Source organism: Numida meleagris, chromosome Z (assembly GCF_002078875.1).
Source record: "Numida meleagris isolate 19003 breed g44 Domestic line chromosome Z, NumMel1.0, whole genome shotgun sequence".
In the NCBI taxonomy this organism is placed as follows: domain Eukaryota; kingdom Metazoa; phylum Chordata; class Aves; order Galliformes; family Numididae; genus Numida; species Numida meleagris.
Window position 1 is genome coordinate 32,876,768 of NC_034438.1, and position 19,467 is coordinate 32,896,234.

Genomic DNA, 19,467 nt, shown 5'->3' on the forward strand with positions numbered 1-19,467 from the left:
GGTTCAACCTCTACTGCCATACCACCAGCATCTGCCTCTGACATTGTGGGCCACTATAATAAAATAGGAGGCATTACTTTCAGAGCAGCCCTCCTACATTGAACTGGAAGTATCCTCTCATCACTACAGTGACCTGACACCACTTGACTAGCTTGGAAAAGCTGTTACCTTCAGACCTGCTGTTTGTTTGTTTTCTTCTGTGATGTTCCTTAAGTTTTAGCTACAGAGACTGTTTGACAAGCTCTTTAATTAAATAGACCTTGCACTTGGGCTCTGTAGCAAAAAGTTCAAACATCTTAAAAGGAGAAAAATGAGTACAAACAAGAGAGCAAAGAGAAAGTCTTTAAAAGAGGTGAGAAATCAACAGAATCCACACTTTTCTAAAATCTTCCAAAGAGAAGTCAACAGTGGGCAATATTTAATTTTAAGAACAGTAAAACAATTTTCATCTGTGCTTGTGGTTAATATTCCACCTGCTTAGAAGGGATGAGGTGCTAAGGGATTACTTGGGAAAGAAGAGAAAAGGAATGAAGAACAATATTATTAAGCATATGGGCAGCCTAATCTAGTGGGCGGCAGCCCTGCCCATGGCAGGGGGATTGAAACTGGCTGGTATTCAAGGTCTCATCCAATGCAAACCATTCTATGACTCTACGGTTCTAAGACCTTAATTTTTAGGATTAATGGTTCAAGCAGTGTCCAGCAAACAGAATTTTTAAACTATGTCACCTTTTGGACCAATATCATATTCATGGTTTTCCAGCTTTTTCGTACATTTCTTTTTGGGGTGGAGGTAGGTGGGGGCACATAGGGAAGGAAATTTTTTATTTCTCATGACTGAGCAGCAACAGAGAGTCTAGCAGCCAAGATGTTGCCTGTGGGCTACTGTTTATAATTTTTTTCAGAGGAATGATGGTAAAAGTGAGATTTTTCTTCAATAAACTGGTTGCTTAAATATTCTGTGCCTCTTCTTCCCACCTTTTACTGCAGAGATAGTATGTATTTCTCTCTTTCACACAAAGGGAATACAACTACTTGATCATGAGAGAGTTGAAAGAGTGTTGTTACTTAAAACATTGAATCAGTACTTCCACAGGGTCAGTTTATAGGCTGTATGTTGTGGTCACATGTCCTGTTGTCTGCAGCTAAAAGTCAAATGCCCCAGCTATTAATTGCTAGTGGCATCATTGTTCTAACCCTTACCTCTCAGAATAATCAGAGTTAACTTGCATATGCTTGGCAGGGGGATTTTTCTAAGCTGGCTCGTTTAGAGAGAACCGGGTTACGGAGTGATTACATATGTAGTTACACTAGAAAATGGGAAGGGTGAAGAATTCTCCAGTGGGGAGCAGAGGAGAACAGCTGGCAGGGTTACATCTTCACTCAGCTCAGCTGGAACCAAACCAGAGCTGGAGACCTACTCGCGATAGTGTTTTCTTTACAGCAAAAGTAACCTCACCAAAATCAATCGAGTTACTAATCACATCTCTAAGTAGCAGGTGCTGAATATGACCCAAAGCAGCGAATGTTGCTGACAGAATAATTTCCTGTCATGCAAAGACAACTGTTGTGTTGGCTGATTCCAGAGAGAAAACTTTCAGATCCACTTACAGGTTTGCACCAAATACACCAACTTACTTCCTAAATATAGATAACAGATAAATAAGCTTACAAACTGCAGTGGTCTACACGCCCACAGTCCAGAATGATTCCCCCTGAAATTTTTTTTTTTTTTTTTGAATGGCTGGGAGTGCACTTCTACAAGTGAGATAAAATTTCCTCCACTAAGATATTAATCCTACCACCCATCTGATGAGACTGCTGACCCAATTGTCACTTAATGATGTTTCAGAGATAGGTATCTGTTAACTAGGTCTGTTCATCTGTTCATTAGGTCTGGTGAGAGTCCAGTGAAAACATGCCAGGTCTTAATGTCTTTCAGCCATTACTGGCAAGGTTGTGACTCTGTCCAAATGTGAAAGGCAGTGTATGTATCACATTACCTCTGCTGGCTTCAGGGTTCCTTCACTTCCTGCAGTCCATTAATACATCTACTGAATGAAGCAATAAATACTGCATTTTTCTCTGCCCAAACTGCTTTTTAATTTGCTATTTAGAAACACTATTATTCAAAGCAAGAGTACAAATAATCCCACCCACCTTGCAGCACTAATATACAACTAGAGAGAGGCATGGGATTTCTTTTGTTTTCTAGACTGGAGCAAACTGTGAGTTTTTCTTGGAAGTTCCTGAGAGCAGGTATCTTTTCTGGTGGGAATAAAGGTTTCATTATGGCTTCTGGAGAGAAAAATAAATAAATAGCTGGTAATACTAAAATAAGTATTTTTGAGTAAACACGTCAACCCTAAGATTTCTTATATCTCTTCCTCCAAATTTTCAGTTCAAGGAAAATATCATATTGTTTTAATACTCCCATTATGATTCAGGGCAAATTCTGTACAGATTGATGTCTCAGATCTTCACATGGAATGAAATTCTGGTTCTGTGCCAGTTTTGTAATTTTTTTTAGTACTATGGTTGATTGGTGAACACTGGAACCAGGATTAAATATTCTGCTACTTCTCTTAGCTCTTGCAGAAGCATCTTAGGATACAAAGTCTTTATGTTCCAAGAATAGTCTATATGTCAGAGCACATGCTCCCAAAACTACAAACTTAACTTTCTCTTTTGTGCCAAACAGTTATATCAAGTATTTCTTTCATTATAACTTTAAGGTATCATTTCTCTTTGATTAGACAAAAAAATCTACCACCTTATATTTCTGTAACTACAGTATTATAGCAAATGAAAACCTTTTCCTTAGTGTGCATATACATATCTATATATGTATTTGACAAACAATAAATAGGTATGAAAGCATGGTGAATTTACCAGCGTTTTAATGTATTTGATCACAACATACACAGGTTTGCACAGAAAAGTTAAAAGAACTATTCTTCTAGACTGCGTCAGATTTCCCTGAACTGACTGCATGGCAGCCAACAATAACCCGCTATGTCTTTGGCATATCAAGCCTCACAAGAGGCTAAATCAGATAGTTCAACAGAACTATTTTTTCAGGAAGACTTCTTGGTTATCAGAGATTTGGTTATTTTCCTAAGATTTTTCTCACTGTATGTTAAAAGGAGCAGATTCCATTTCTTTGTGGTATATTGAGCTTCCCAGCTTTACTGCAAACAAAATGCATTTTTTCCCAGAGAAGTTGTGGACTCCCCATCTCTGAAGATCTCCAAAAGCTGTCAGGGTATGGTCCTGGGCAAGCAGCTCTGGGTGACTCTGACTGAGCAGGGTGCACTAGATGAACTTAACAGGTCCCTTCCCATCACCCAACCACTTCCATGATTCTGCAAAATTAGATAGTTAACCTTAACAGGCAGGTTCAACTGCGGCTATAGTAGGTCTTCATCTGCCCACTAACACAATCCACAGCCACGAGCTAACCAGCTCAATATGTGGTAAGATTAACTGCTGCCTTTTAATTCCATTGATAGGTGTTCTCCTTTAACTGACATAATAACCAATATATTGTTGCCGAATGCAGTAATGCTGAAATTCATACCTTGAGGGCTATGCTGTGACTGAGTTTTAACCAGTTAAGCTGAACTCTGGCCTAACAGCGTACTACAGGCCTTTACACCACTCAGATGCATAGGTCACAGACTGACTGTATAAACCTCTCCATAATTATATTATAAGCCATTCTTGCATACATTAAGATAATTACAACAGATAATTAAAAAAAATCAATATGGGTCTGATTCTATAATTTTTAAATCAAGAAAACTACTTATTTCAGTCTTCTTACCTGAAAGGGACACGAATTTCTACAATTATAATATGTTATCCCTAATTACTCATTGCATTTAGTAAACTAGTAATTTTCTAATGTTATGTCCTAGAACTGATGCCTTTTTTAACACAAATTCCTTTGCAAATCATATTTCTTCATCCATTTCGATAAGCAGCATTCAGAATTTTGGAAACTAAATATGATGCAATATGCACACCGTGCCATAATCTGTTTAAATATCCATCATATATCTATCCAAACTAATATATCTTACAAAACATACACGTATACATATCCATGTATATACATCATACAACCACCTACAGATATCTATCTGTACCTGTATAAATATCACATGTATATACTTACATCTAAGTCCTATTCTGGCAACAGAATAAAAAATATACATTTATAATGTACAAATGCGTAACAGTTAGCTTTTATAAAACAGAACTGTTTCTAAAACATTAAAGAACTCCACTTCTGTATATGTCTTAATAACAGGATCTCATTTCAATTATAATAGCCTTTTTATTGCTCTTTCTTTACAACTGTTCTACAATTCAGAACACTTTCCTGAAAAATCTATCTATAGAACATTTAAGAAAATACTCAAAAACACAGAATATTAAAGTTCCTATACATCTAGGTAAGGCTAATTTATTTCTTTCACACAAAAGACAGGAAATTGAAGAGGAATTAAAAAATACAGTCAGAATTCCTCAGTTTGGGAATAAAAATTCCCATATTTTCTGTAAAATGCCAAGCAAACTTTCATTGTCTAAGAAAGTAAAGAATTAATCAGAAACTAGAATTTTTAGTCTTTCACATGCGTTTACGTCAATAACTGGATGACTTCTAGAAGATGCAGAGATCACACAGTCAGTAGTAATTAAGAGCACTCAGAAATATGTAGTATTACATTCTCAGTAAAATAGTCTCAAAAAATGTTATAATTCACTTCTGAATCCAAACGACAATATGATTTTTCAGATAAGCAACTACAGATATCCCTGGCCATATTCATAATGTAAGCTTGCCCCCTTTTGTGTCCTTAAAATTTTGAGTTTTGTTTCCATAATTGACTTTAACCGGTCCACATGTAAAACATTATTTAAAGCTACCTTTTAAAAAATTAGCTTATAAATAGTATTTTCCTGTTGATAGCTTATATTTTAGGGACACTGCTCAACAAAACCATGATCATCACCCTCATTTCAACTACCTCTTACTTGGTATTATGCTAGAGAAGGAAAGAAAAAATAAAGAAATAGTTGCTGATTATGATCTTGCTTTCTTAAATTGAACAGTAGCCCTTCAAAATATGCCAGTTGCCTTAGATGACCAAGTCAGGCTTGCAGTTAGCTAACCTCAGTATTTGCAGTATTCAAGGTATTTCCTACAATAAGCCTACGCAAGTATGAATGCACATTACAGTTCAACAGAGACTGCATTTTTTTAGCTTAGGTAAAAATCAAATTCTTTAGTTTGCCAAAATCATTGTTAGTCTTCAACACAGCACACTAAATTTGCTTAATATTTTTCTAGTCCTTTGGGCGCACAGTCAGTATTTCTGTGTAAAAAATGTCAGTTAAATGGGTTTGTAAACAAGCTTTATTTTATTTCCTACCTGAAGGATGTAGCCTCGAACGTAGTCTCGAAGTGTCCAGCCTAAGCCATGTAGAATATGCAGCACCTCCTCTTGCTTCAGTACACTGAAGAGTCGGTCAAGTAGTATCTTCAGTCTCACAGGCACAGCCTGGGTACCGTAAAGCATCAGGCTGCTGATGTCAAACACAACATTGGACTGCACAATCTCTACTTGGGTTGGGTGGTAGAGGTGCTGAGTACTAAGCTTGTCCAAGGCTGAAAGAAAAGGGATTAAGTATAAGGGAAGAGATAACAGAAAAGCAAGAAAATAATCCCAAAGAATTATCTAATCACATCAGATTTAGTAGATGTGCTCATTTTCTATAGAAACATTCACCTGGATGATTCTTTACCACAGACACACTCCAAAACAGTCCCAACTTCCAAGCGGCATTAATTAACTTTTAACCATAGAGCAGAATGGTATTCAGCTGAGTCTCAGAGACTATGTTACTCATCATTTTATAATAAATTATGAAAAATTAATGATTAACTGAAGACCAGGACTGGAGCTGCACAGAATTGACTGGGACCATTAAAGACCTGAGACTTTCGGAGTAGAAAAGAAAACAAGTACATCCTGCAGCCTTTTAAACAAGTTAAAAACTTAGCCCTATGAGTTACCATGAATTCACTGCTACGCGATTCAGCTACTAAGGATCACACATTGGTTTGTTTAATTATTTAGTGTGAATTTCATATTATTCACTGAGACATGACTAATTTTGAGATGAGGGGAGAGGAGGTTTGCAGGATGCAGGTAACTCTTTACCCCTTATGAAGTTAAACATTACAGAACTGTAAATGACATTACACACTATATTTTGTATCTGTTTACATTTAATTTCCTTTTCCATTTTATGGAGCATGTTGCAGCACCTAAGCTTCTAACTGCTTTTCTTTTTTTTTTTTTTTAAACAAAATTTTCTGAGCACTTAAAATAATTGTATAGGGACTTATTCTCATGTACTTTGGTTTCTTTTTGGCTTTTGATCACTGGAGAGTTCATGTACTCTTGATAAATTGCTTTCTTACATCCAGAGCGCAAAGCCCCTTATCATTTACTCGCTGGCTTCATTCAACACATTTACTCCAAGGAATACTTTGTCAAAGAATTCTGGTTTCCTTATACTTCATTTCTTGCAACTGATTTGTCTGATCTTTCCTATTCTAGTGGTTAAGTCAACTTTGAATAAATAGCTTTAAATATTAATTTAACTTTCAAAAAAGATAAGGAATTGGCAAGCCTAGGGACTGCAGTCCTATGTCTCTCTATGGGACATTTATACTGCAGAATGTGAAGGATTGAATTATTCTTCCAAAAGGACTTCTTTCCAAAGTATTCTGCTATATGGGCTTCATGAGATGGGAATGATTTATTTACAGGTTCTAATGAATGGGATTTGACTGAAGCATAAACAGGGAAAATACTTCCCTACATTTTCTTTTACCCCTTTCTTTGTACCTTTTTTTTTTTTTTTTTTGAACATGGTTATTTTGATGCAACTGTAACAGATGTGTCTTCAGTACTCAGTTAGAAAAATCTGGAAAATTAATTTTGTTGCCATGTAGATCAAGATGCATGTATGCAGGTCTGTATGTATAAGTACTTGAGTGAGTTTGTTTGCTTTTATCCTATGCCTATAGTGAGGAAGAGCAGGTTCTTTCACATAAAGAAGAAAAGAGGCTTGCTTCAATTTTTTAAGACGATGATTCTAGCTTGGCCCTTGTCAGAGTGTTGGCAAGATGTCTGTATCTAAAGACTACGGACTGGATCATAAAGCTAATAGCTAGAATGAGGTCACAAAACTCTGTGGACAATTACCCATTTCTTGTAATGAGACCACTCCGAGAATAATGGCTTGAAAAAGATCAAGATGCACTGGAAAAGAAGAAAGAAATAATAAAAAAGGTCCTTCTAAATGACTCTGTGTAGTGGTTGAACAACAGACAGAAATTTTTACAAGATGTCCTGTACTACTCCATTTATCAAAAACATCTGTTTTCAAGTAATACTATCTATAGACATCTTCTCAGAAGACGTACGTACAAAAAATAAGAACTAGTCATGTGTTGGATTAACATTCCAAGTGACAGTGAAATTATCTCCAATTTTGATTTGTGGCTTTATTCTGCACGTTATGTAATAAATAAATAAAAAGCAGCGCATTTTATTCTTTTAAAGGACAAGTCAGGGTATGCACTGAAGTATATAATTTACAACACAACAAAGCATATATTTTTGCATGGGTGTGTACCAGAACATTTGCAAAATAAAGACAGACCCCATGCCACAGGCAAAAAAATAAAAAGAAAAAAGGAAAAAGAAAAAGAAAAAGAAAAAGAAAAAGAAAAAGAAAAAGAAAAAGAAAAAGAAAAAGAAAAAGAAAAAGAAAAAGAAAAAAATTATTTGTGAAGTGAAATGAGATTCATTTATGCCAAAACAAGGAAGTTCTTATGGATCATTGATTAGTGAAAACTCTTGCACCTGGCAAGAGAATGCTATTTTTCACAATAATTTTTCTTTTCTTTCTTCATTTTTATTTTATGAGATTGCTAAGGAAATAGTTGAGGTTTTGTTCCGCAGTACTCCTGATTTCTTCTCTAGCAAAATTAGCAAAGTAATGCCTCCATTTTAGGAGGATTCAAGAGGCCATTTGCTCCTTTAGATATTAAAAAAAAAAAGAAAAAAAAAAAAAGAAAAAAAAGAGGACCTGCATTTAATTGCTCTTTCTGTAAGAACAGGAGTATTAACTTTAACCTTCTTGACAAATCTGAGAGTAGATAGTTGAATTCTGCTGTCCTGAATTGCCCATCTAATTTCATGTATATAAGGCATTTCTCACTGTTTCCTGTTTAATTCCTATATGCTAATGAACAGTGCTGTGTTTCACAGGTGAATACATTCAACATTATCTTCAGCGTCGTATGATTTCATAAGTGCTTAGGAGACTTCAAGATGAAACACGCTATATAAAAGAATGAGCTTTATCATACCTGAACAATGATATAAATAGATGTGTCCTTATTAAGAAGATATCACTGACTGAACATCATAAACCACACATTATAAGTCCCTTCCTGGTGCAGCATGAGGCATTACTCATATTTAGATTTTCAGTGGGCTCAAAATTTCACCCAGAAAAGTCTGAACATGTTTGTGACTTCTTCATTGCTACCTGTACAATCTTTAGAAAATGACTATGATGGGTTCAGCTGGTGCTTCAATTAAGGCAGCTGCCTTTCAATAGCCCAATTCAATTCTTAGCACTAGACTAACAGTTTGATATTTTTTATATTAGTGCGAGCAGAAAGATGTTCACCAAGACAGGAAGAAAAGGAAAATCTTCTTTTTTAATTTTTTGGGGAGCAGCCTAAAAAAGCCCTTGTGTTTTACCATAGCAGCTTTCAGTGGAGCAGTACTGCAAATACTTGTTTCAGAAATTTTAACTACTGAAGGAAAAGAGGGACAAAAAAGAGTTGTAAAGAATGGGTATAGAAGACTGCCTTCAACATCTGAAAATTACTAACTCCATTATTAGTATAGGAATTAGGAATCCTATTTTTCTCACCTAATTCTGAAGTATCAAAGATGCACCAGAATCCTTATATAAGCTGTATTAATCAAAGGTTTTAGAAGATACCTGTCCATTTAGGATTTGGTTCAGGATCTTCCTCAGCCTCTTGCCATTCCTAGGTGAAAATTTTTCTTTCTGCATTGAAGTATTAAACTCCTACTGTGATTTCACTGCAGCAGACAGCAATCTTAAGAAGCCACAGAAGACCCATCAAGATGTTCCTTGGAGCTACATCCTTATGCACCAATGCATTTACATGTTATTTGCATGTGTGCACAATCTTCAGGCTTTCTATCTGATGCTGAAGTAGCAGAGGTAGACCCTCCCTGTATCTTGGTCTTGATGCACTACTATCGACACTCAAATTTTTGCAAACACTACACAGCCAAATAACCTGAAGACCTAGAAGGATTTAATATTCCTGTTTGCAGGGTTTCAATGAGTTTCACTCTGCTATTGTTGGAGATGGTAGTTACTACATGGGCACTCATGGTAGCTGAAATGAAAAGTCTCATGTTTTCTGAGTGCAGAGTCCAGATAGCAAAAGGTTGAACTAATCCAATTGCAAATTCAGCTTGCCTGTAATCCTTTTTCCAGAAAGAAATAGTTATCATAGAGTCATAGAATCATAGAATTGTTTCGGTTGTATAAAGGAACAGAAGGTACTGAGAACCACACAACACTTTACAGGAGTATTGTCTCAATTATTTTAAGCACCTGAGTTAGTGGCCTGATTTAACAAAAATTTAAGCTGTAATAAAACCAGGAGGAGGGATTTACTTTACCATCTATGTTTTACTGGAGTTTTGGGATGCTGTGCAATTTAAAGGAAATTAAGTGAAAAGTCTTATTAAGGTAAGATTAAAGCACTTACAAAAAATAAAGACAAAATCTGTAATTTTATCAACACTATGACCAGTTCATAGGCTTAGCTATGCAAATTGACCGAAGACCCTGTCCTTCAACAAGGTCATCCAAACTAAAAGCCAATTTTGTTAAGTAAAAGAAATACAAGTAGACACAGGTGAATTTTGTACTTTAAAGCTCTCGTACTGTTTTTTGAGTAAGTAAAGCAGAAGCATGACATTTTCCCTTTACCGAGTATAAAAGAGTTTTAAATATCCTGCTTTTGATGCAGTTGGAGTTGTTAATGCATTTCTATTTTTGTTAGGTAAATATTTAGGTTTTCTGGGGAGGGATGAAAAGATCTGGTGAAAATCCTTATTCTCAGCTGATCTGCCTGGCTGCATACCTCAGAGCATCACAGAAGAGTGTCAGTATGTTACAATGTACTGGTCATTATTAATCTTCCTGCATTTCAGCTCCAAATGTGGCCTAAGCAATATTCTCACTCTTGATTTTGTTGCATGCTCTCTAATTTACAAAGAAGGGACACAGTCTGAATATATACACATATATATAATTTTAATTTTAATACATAATTTTAAAAAACACCATCATCTTTCCAGATTACTACGGTTCAAGGGTCAATAAGAAGATAAAAAAGAATTTTTCTGTAGTCTATGTCCAAGCAACAACCAAGTGTCTCACGGACATTTTTAATCTAAATAAGTGGGCCGCTTTCTTCAGCAAGAGAAACTGAAATTGGTACAGATTAAATATACAATACCAACATTAAAAAAAAAATCATCATAGTAGAGCAGCAATATGGCATGCTGAATATGATAAAACAGATACAGTACTATTAATGGCATCGCAGAGCACTGCAGTTTGCTGTTGGTTTTACTGGTGAACGCAGACAGCTTTACATTTTTCAGAGTTCAAGATTTTCTTCTTTTCATGCCGCACAGAAAAAAGTAGCAGATCCTTTCAGAAAAGGAAAGTTGCCTATGATCAACTGAATGCTAGAGGGAGGGACAGTACTGCAGTCATTAGAGGTGGTCTAAGTTAGCCTCCCTTACGATGTAGATTTAATACCACCTGCTACATGGTGTACTGTGGTACATTTTACAAGTGAAAAAAAAAAAAAGTTCATCTGAAATGTACTTAGAAGATGACCAAAGACAAGAAGACTTGCCAGTGCCCACTGAATGGCTCAAAGATTTTTGTTGTGTAGGAAATTATCTCATTCATTCCTTGGCACAAGCACAGAAAAGGGTACACTCCTATTTATAAGGGTGGATGAACATCCAGCTCGGTGTGGGCATAAGCACCAGCTACCACAAGGCATCCTTTGTTGATTCCATTTTACCCCGTCTTCATTCCTTTCACAATTTTATCCACACTGAAAAAAATTTTATCCACTGAAGAAAATTCACTAAGTTTCAAGAGATGGTGGAAGGTGAGGAAATAGCACATATTCTAATTCACAGGCAAAAACATTTCCTTCTACCTTTTACTGTATTTAAAAGCTAATAAAGGAAACCATTTGCTAAATGCATTTAGTCTCTGACAGAGGAACACATATGTGATCTCCTAATTTACAGCTTGCATGTACAGATGTTCACACTTAATAAAAGGACACTTAATTGCATTTTAAAATTAAACATGTGTTGATAATAGGTATTCCAAACCCAAACAACACAGCAACTGAACTGATAAATGTCTTCATGCCTCACCATGTCTCACAATCTAACAACATTTTTATAACAGATCAAAAAAATAAAAACCCAGCACTTCAGTTGCGTGTACACAAAATAAATGTTATTAAAAAAGGTTTGAATGAAATCTTTCATTAATTTTTCTGTCTATGATCTGATTCCAAGTTGAAACACTTAGATTGCTACTAGGTTTATGTAGCCAAAAGCAGAACCACAGTTTGCTCACAGACATTGCTTGCCGTCTGCAATTTTTTTATCCCTTTGCAAAACTTTGAACCCCATCCAGCTTTGACACACTGCCTCTTCAGTTAATAACTATCAAGTTTCCCCTTGTCTCCTGTCTACTTTTCTTTGAGGCAATTGCGCACTCAGCACCCCGAGATAATAACACACATCTATAAGATAAAAGCAATGGCATTAATGTAATTGTCTGCCTTTCTCTCTTTAGCCTAATCTTTTTTTCCCTTCAGTTTTGACTGCCTCTGTGACACCTGTTTTTGTCTCCTCTGATCCTACGACAGGTTTTCCGCTGACAAGGTTTTTGCCTGACAGAGATTCTGCCAGACAAGAACATAATAAAATATGAAGAACTGCTTGTCAGAGTTCCTGCCAATGCTCACATGAAATAGGAGAAAAAAAAGCCTGTTTTTTTTTTTTTTTTTTTTTTTAAAGGGGCCCTGTTCTGGTCGCTTTTGGCCTGTTGGGAAAACAGCCTCTCTGGCCAACTCCTGAAGCCAAACAGGCATTTTCTTTTAATTTTTCTTCCTATATGAAAACAAAAAACAATAACAACAACAACAAAAAACAAACAAACAAACAAAAAAAAACCACCAATTTTTTTTTTTGACAGTGGAAAACATGATTACAGGGGGAAAAAAAGCAACCCCGTAACAATTCCTCCTAATTTCTTCCTGCAAAATGTAAGTTAGAACTAACTCTGTGTAGCTGCATCTACATTGCAGAACTATTTTAAAAACTCAGAATTGACCCTCAAATAAATAAGGTAGCAAGCTTATTCTTGTTGATAACTAATGTGTACTAATGTGTTCAACGGAACAAGAAATAAGGACCATCATTCTGAGTTCTCAGAAAAATATCTGGGCTACTAGCCACTACTTGATAGGTCACCCAGACAACTGACTATGGAGACCATGATAAGGAAGATGAGACACATCCTGCTCTTTTCTGCAGGATTTGCACCTGCAGTCCTCTCTGTCAGAGTGCACATTTTTGCATGTGTGAAGGAGGACTTCAGAACTGATGATTACCCTGACATAGATGAATTAATGGAGGGTCCCAGCACACAGTTGCTCTTTTGTGTGTCAGTATCATCTGTCATCTCTGCTAGAGAAAGTAGCACTAACCTTCACTGTGCTGGCCATATTCTCCAGACATCACCCTGCAACTGCACTCCATGGGACCAGAACCCCTCCTTACACTCTGACTGTGACCTTCACTCCCTAACTAAGCTACACCTTAGGTGCATCTTCTGGATGACCCTTACACTCCAGTCTCCAATGCTGCCTCTGACTCCATCTTCTGGTGGAGATTCTGGGCACTGGGTCCACTGGTACAGGCATGGCCAGTGCTACAGTTTTCTGAGCTCCTGGTTCAGATCCCCTTGCTGTACAGCCCCACTCTTGATGCTCCTTGACACACGTACTGACAGTGTACTACTATTACCTTGGCTAGCCTTTACATTTGATCTTTCCTGTCTCTTAGTCTTTAAAATCTAATTCCTTCTTCCTATCATCCATTATGAGCTTCATAAGGATCTCCGCTTAATAATGGTGAAATTGGGGCCAACATGTATTTTAATTGGACTAACACCATCTGGTTGACATACTGTACACAGTGTGACAGCAGCACATTTCAAGTCCTGGATTGGTGGTCTGGAATTGGAGGATTTCAGTCTAATACAAATGCACTCCAAATTATGTTCTCTGATTCACAGGCTTATAGAGAAGTCTGTGTTGGAAGGGATTTATGGAGATTTCTTGGTGCATCCTCCTACTGAAAGGAAAATCTTAAATTAGCTAATCTAGGGCTCTGCCAGCTTGAATGATCTAAATGTATACAATGAGAGATATTCTCAGAGGCTTGAGAAGGCATGAGAGATACTTCTCCAGGCTGAAGATATTCACATCCTTGGAATACAGGTTCATACAGCTAGTTCTACCACTGACAACATCAATCTTTCCCACCACCACAGCCCCTCAATGAAATAAGACATTTGTTAGGAACTGCAATAAAATTCATGTACTGCAACCATCTCAAAAAGCTCCTGTTAAATGTAATTCAGAAAATTTGATTGTAAAAATTAGAACACAATTAGAGAGGTCTTTGGAATTCATATTATACATTTCTTGTACATCTTTTCTAAAATTAAGAAGGAAATGGGATAGTAAAGTAACCCTACTGTCCACTAAATTAAGCTGGGGCAAGTTTCCTCATAATGGTGCTACAGTCAAATTTCTCCCCAGGAAGTAAAAAAAAAAAAAAAAAGTTATTTCCATTGAGTTTCATATTTGCACAACAAAAATCTGAGGTAAAGTTACCAATGGAATTATCATTACTTTGTAGCATCTGAAAGCAGTATGAATTTTTTATTCTTGCAATCAAATCCCATTTTAACCTTATGAAGCTATGTGGAATGGAATGGTAGAGTTTGTTCCACTTAGAACTCTTTCAATTTGTGTTCTGCTTAACCTAGTGAACTCTAGTTAATTAAGATGTTCCTATAAACAATTAAGCTTCTTGTAGGATCGTTAAGAAGATATAAAAATTTATGATGTAATAAAGTGTAATAAAATGATATAGTGTTTAGCACATCGCTGCAGTTCATGTGCAGTAGTGTAGGTGTTAAAAGAGGCAAGTATGCAGGTACCATCACGTAAATATGCTGGAGTCTTGTGGTTGCATGTCATAGAAACAATGTCACCATAGCTGCCCCAGAAATCTGCTGGTGATTTGTATCCTCAGGTCCTACAGTATTTATGCTGCTCCTGTGAGAATCAAGCAGCCAGCTCCAGACACTTTTTCCTTCCTATGCTGATGCTATGCCATGTAGTGAACTTCCCGTCATGACATTTAATGGGACAAGATCAAGTCTTTCACTGACTACCTTTCCAAGAAGCTGCCTCTCCTATTCATGGAAAGAGGGATTCTAAGTGCTGATAAAAATCATTGTTTCTTTTGCCTTTGCTCTATTTTGCATATAACAAGTCTATTTTTTTCCTTAATGGATTCCCTCCTTAGGAAGAGAGCACAAGATATCCAAGACATCTCCTCGCATTTTATCCCATGTTATTTGGTTCTGTGAAAGAGATTAAGCCTTCTCTGTAAAAAGTCATTTCAGGTAATCACAGGCACTGAGTGATAGTGTCTTGTTCTTCTGTGACACCCTCAGTCTGAACTTCTTTGGGCATTTTAAAGCTAGTCTAGGTAGATTATAGCTATAAAATTGGCCTTATATGTACTTCAGAGACAAGACAATAGAGGTGCTAGGAAGCAAATGGAGCAGAGTTGCAAAAATTAAGTCAACAATGAAGATGGATAAAGAAGATTTAGATAATCAAGATAATGTTCTCAGCTTATGTTACCACAAGCAGAATTGGCAAGGGCAGAGAAAATTTATATCTGTAATGATCAGATTTCTGATTTTATTCTCAAAACTTTATTCTGGAAAGACGTTATTCTTGCCCAGAACTTTCTGTCTATCTGAATTACTTAACACATACATGAAATAAACATTATCTTCCACAAAAGAGAGAATAAAAACAGAAATACTGACAATTCTTTTTTAACTATTACAGAGTATTGCTTATTTTTATAGTCACTTTTTTTTTGTAAAGTATACCTGCAGTAAGGTGGCAAGCACAGGTACACAGAGCAAGAGGGCAGGATGTCCTCCAGACATATGGCTGGGAGTGCCAGCCATAGAATTCAGGTTTTGTACAAAATGTCTTTCTACAAGTATATATTTATTGTGTGTAGACATGCTGACATGGAATACAGCATCGTGGTATTCTAAAATGGGGCTGAGAAAAGATACCTTCAAACCAGTTACCAACACAAAGCAATTTGACTGTTGCAAAGCTGGTTGAAAATAAGAGTTGCCAATGCGCATCTGATGGCTTCAATCCCAGTTCCAAAAGGCTACAAGTGTCAATAGTGACTTAAAAGATTTTCATAAAATAAAATATTCACAGAGAGAAAGGACTTCACTTTGGGATGTGAATATAGTACAATCTAGCAAGAAAGGACTCCAGAGACTTCAGAAAGCTTCAGAATGGGTCGAATCTGCTCAGGGCTTACCAAGTACTTGGGCAGTCCTTACTAGATAGCCTAATGTCTGTTTGAGGCTAAAGTCACCTGACTGTGCCCAAGAGATATTAACATTTTTAAACCAAGGACCATGAGCCAGTACATTAATGGGAGGAAGATCTAACCTACTCCTGACTGAGTGAAGAATCAAGATTTCCTGGGAGGGGTGGGGAAGAAGAGAAAAAAGATTTTAATCTGAAAGGACTCTGAAAGAAATCCAAGGAGATGTGTGTGAACATATGTGTTTTAGGGACTGGTCTTCCCCCAAGAAAAGCCCTCCGCAGCACCTGAGGATGTTGAATTTGCACAAAGAATAAACCCTTGACTATATAGATATGTAAGCATACACTGAACACAAAAATGGAAAAGAAAGCCTTTTTACTTGATTTTGGAGCAATCTTTTCCTTTCTGTTACTTATGTCTAATAAATCTTTGAAATAATGTATTTTTTTCTTGGATGCCCTAATACCTGGATATTTTCTTTTGTTTTTACCTCACCTTGACTTGTATTAAGAATCATCTCAGAGTAACTCAAGGCAAACCCTACACCACATCATTCTTACCAATGTGGCAGACTTTAAAACCAGATTTGTGGGTCTCAGTACCCACAAGATAATAGACAGCATCTTCTCTGAGCTGCATTGACCATTTGGGGAACTGCTGCTGAAAGGAAGGAAAAGGGAAGGCACAAGCTCGAGGAGGGACTTAGAGAAGTGTTTACCAGTAATGAATCAGGTAAGGTTCCTGGAAGAAACTAAGTAATGAAAAATATGTCTCAACTCTTCAGGGTCAAGAGGAAGTTAATGCAGACGGGTTAAAATGATTTTGTCAGTAAAGTACAAGAAAAGCCAGACCAGATCTAAAATAGTTTTGCTTATAAACCCATGAAGAGCTAGCCTTTCTTATCAATGAATTGAGATAATTTCTTTGCCAAAAATGTCTATGTAACTCCCCTCAAAATTGAAACTCTATGTTCTCAGGTCATATTAAAGCATTTTATAGAATTAACTAAGCTGAAAACAAAGAAAAAAAGTATGTTTGGTATGCTAAGGCTGTGACTCTTTCTAAAATATTATGGAACAATACAAAAATAACCCATCTGTTTTAACCACTACATAATAATAATAGGATTATATTTCCCCTTTCCCTTTTTAGTGTTGATTCTCTATTCTATCTCCAGTTTTTAAGAAAAGAGTAACACGGTCCTTCTGCCTGCTCTTAGAGAGATCTGTGACATGTTCTGGTTTTGCTTTTTTGTTTTGTTTTTTTAGAAGTGACCTTTGACTTTGCAAACCTGGATTTCTTTCACTTAACAACTTTGGACAGTGACAAACACAGGAACCTTGCTGGTTTTTATTTCAGCATAGTGCTCCTCTTCCTTTCACCCTCATTCCCATGTAGCACACATTTAAAATCTAAACCGCTTTCCCAGTTCAAGTCCTTTCAGCTACTTCAGGGTGAGAGATGCAATTTCTAACATTTCCACAGGATTTCTCTCTTTTTTTTCTTTATTTACTTGCTCCTGCCTTCCTTTCCTTTTCTCTCACTTCACCTTTCCATTAACAGACAACTTCACAAATAAAAATGTAGAATTCACCACTCCGCCATTCAGAAAGAAGAAGTCATGGTCACACCATACATTTGGGCTTACAACAGCACAGTCTCCATTTTCTGTTGGAGACCATTGTTTTGGTTGTTGGTCTAATTTACAGGAAGTTAGCACATGCACTATACAAATGCTGGTAGCTGGAAACTTCCTTCACAAGATGAAAGATGTTGAGACTTTGACCACGAGCATTCACCAGGTGTAAGATTTGAAGATGGAAAAGACTAATGGATTTGCCCTGTGTGCGGAAATCTACTAGTTAATGCATATTTATCAAAACGTAAAGGAACTTAATCTTACAGCTACTCAGAAAAAGGCCTGGAGAACTCTCTGACTAGAGATGGGGGCATATGTAGTTTACATAGTGTGAGATATACCTCACAGAGTTTCTATGGGCTGATTGGCATGATGCAGAGGAAAAGATAGCAAAGATCAATAGAGAATTGAGGACCAGACTGCTCTGAGAGAAGTAAGAGGAAGGAAAACAACAAAAATGTTCGCAGTATACTTCATTGCCCAGAGTAGATCGAGAGTAGATTGAGAGGTAGTCTGAGAATGCATAATGTTCCAAAAACATCTAGAAATATGCTGTTGATGTCTGATTGAGCTTTGTCACTGATCAGTCTGAGAATAAGACAGAAAACTAGATTTTCACATTTCCTGACTCTCTTTTCAACAATATGACACTGATTTCAGACAGGTTTAATAAAATTATTATATTGTGTATTTCTGAAATCTCTGCAAAGCCTGTGATATGGAAACTAAAACAACTAGAACGAATGTCATAGTAGTTTTAGTGCACTATGATGCATTCCAACTCAACACCCCTTACTGGAGAAAAATGGTTATAAAGAGTAGACAGTATTTCCTGTTGATACTGTATTGGGTCTTTTGATCAGCTGTACCAGGTAGAATAAGAGTGTTTCTGTTTCTAGTACAGTCATTATTCTGACATCAACAACACACAAATCAAAATGTAAAGCTAATGATGTCAACATCTTTATACTGCAGACTTAATTTCTTTTCTTGTAGGCTAAGATACATTTAGTATGGAAAGTGGGTGGCAAGATTTGGGTTTTTTTTCATTGTTTCCAATATAATCTAAGTAATCAGGCTTTTTGGTGCCAAAGCTAGTGAAGTGTCGTTACTATATTCATACAGTATAGCATACTACTTGTAATGCAACAAAAATATCAGGAGAAAAAAACTATTCAAACAATTAAGAAAGTCTTGACTATTTTTTTAGTCATCTTACTCCTACACTATTTAAAGACCACAAAATAGTAATTGCTTGTGTTAAAATCAATTGTACTGAAAAAAGAATTACTATTAACATTTTAATAAGATTTTATTTTTTCCCATATGGACTATACCAAGCATATTAAACACTTAAAGAATTGAAGGAAAAAAAGCATAAAATCATCGGTTTGCCTGCTTGGGGTCTAGAAAATGGTTTATCCAATTTAAACCATTCAGCTTTTCTTTTAGAAAATAAATCTCCATTCAAGCTGACCATATGAAAGCAAGACTTCAGCTGGAAAAAATAGAACAATCCATTTACCTGTATCCCTTAAAATATCCACAGATTCACACTCAAAATAACCTATTCCCTATTATTCACAGCAGTTCTCAAGAATGCTGTGATAGTCTATGCAGTTTTTGGTATCAGCCATAAAGACGCTGGCAGTAGGATTAACACTATGGCAGAAGGCGGTCAAAACTTTACAAGCTGTACTATTGCCAACAGAATCATCTATCTTAGAATCATAGAATCATAGAATTAGCTAGGTTGGAAAAGACCTACAAGATCACCTAGTCCAACCATCCACCTACCACCAACATAACCCCACTAAACCAGGTCTCTCAACGCTATATCTAAACGTTTCTTGAACACCTCCAGGGACGGTGACTCAACCACCTCCCTGGGCAGCCTGT

General features: G+C 36.5%; 1 protein-coding gene across 4 annotated transcripts in view; it reads right to left on the reverse strand.

The window, feature by feature from the left end:
• The window catches only part of BNC2 (basonuclin 2), a 358,913-nt gene that overhangs the window by 114,422 nt on the left and 225,024 nt on the right, over nt 1-19,467 (reverse strand). For all 4 annotated transcript variants that reach the window (XM_021380521.1, XM_021380520.1, XM_021380522.1 and 1 more), the window contains exon 4: nt 5,442-5,677. In XM_021380521.1, coding sequence (XP_021236196.1) covers nt 5,442-5,677 — 236 coding nt within the window. The remainder of the gene's footprint in view (nt 1-5,441; nt 5,678-19,467) is intronic.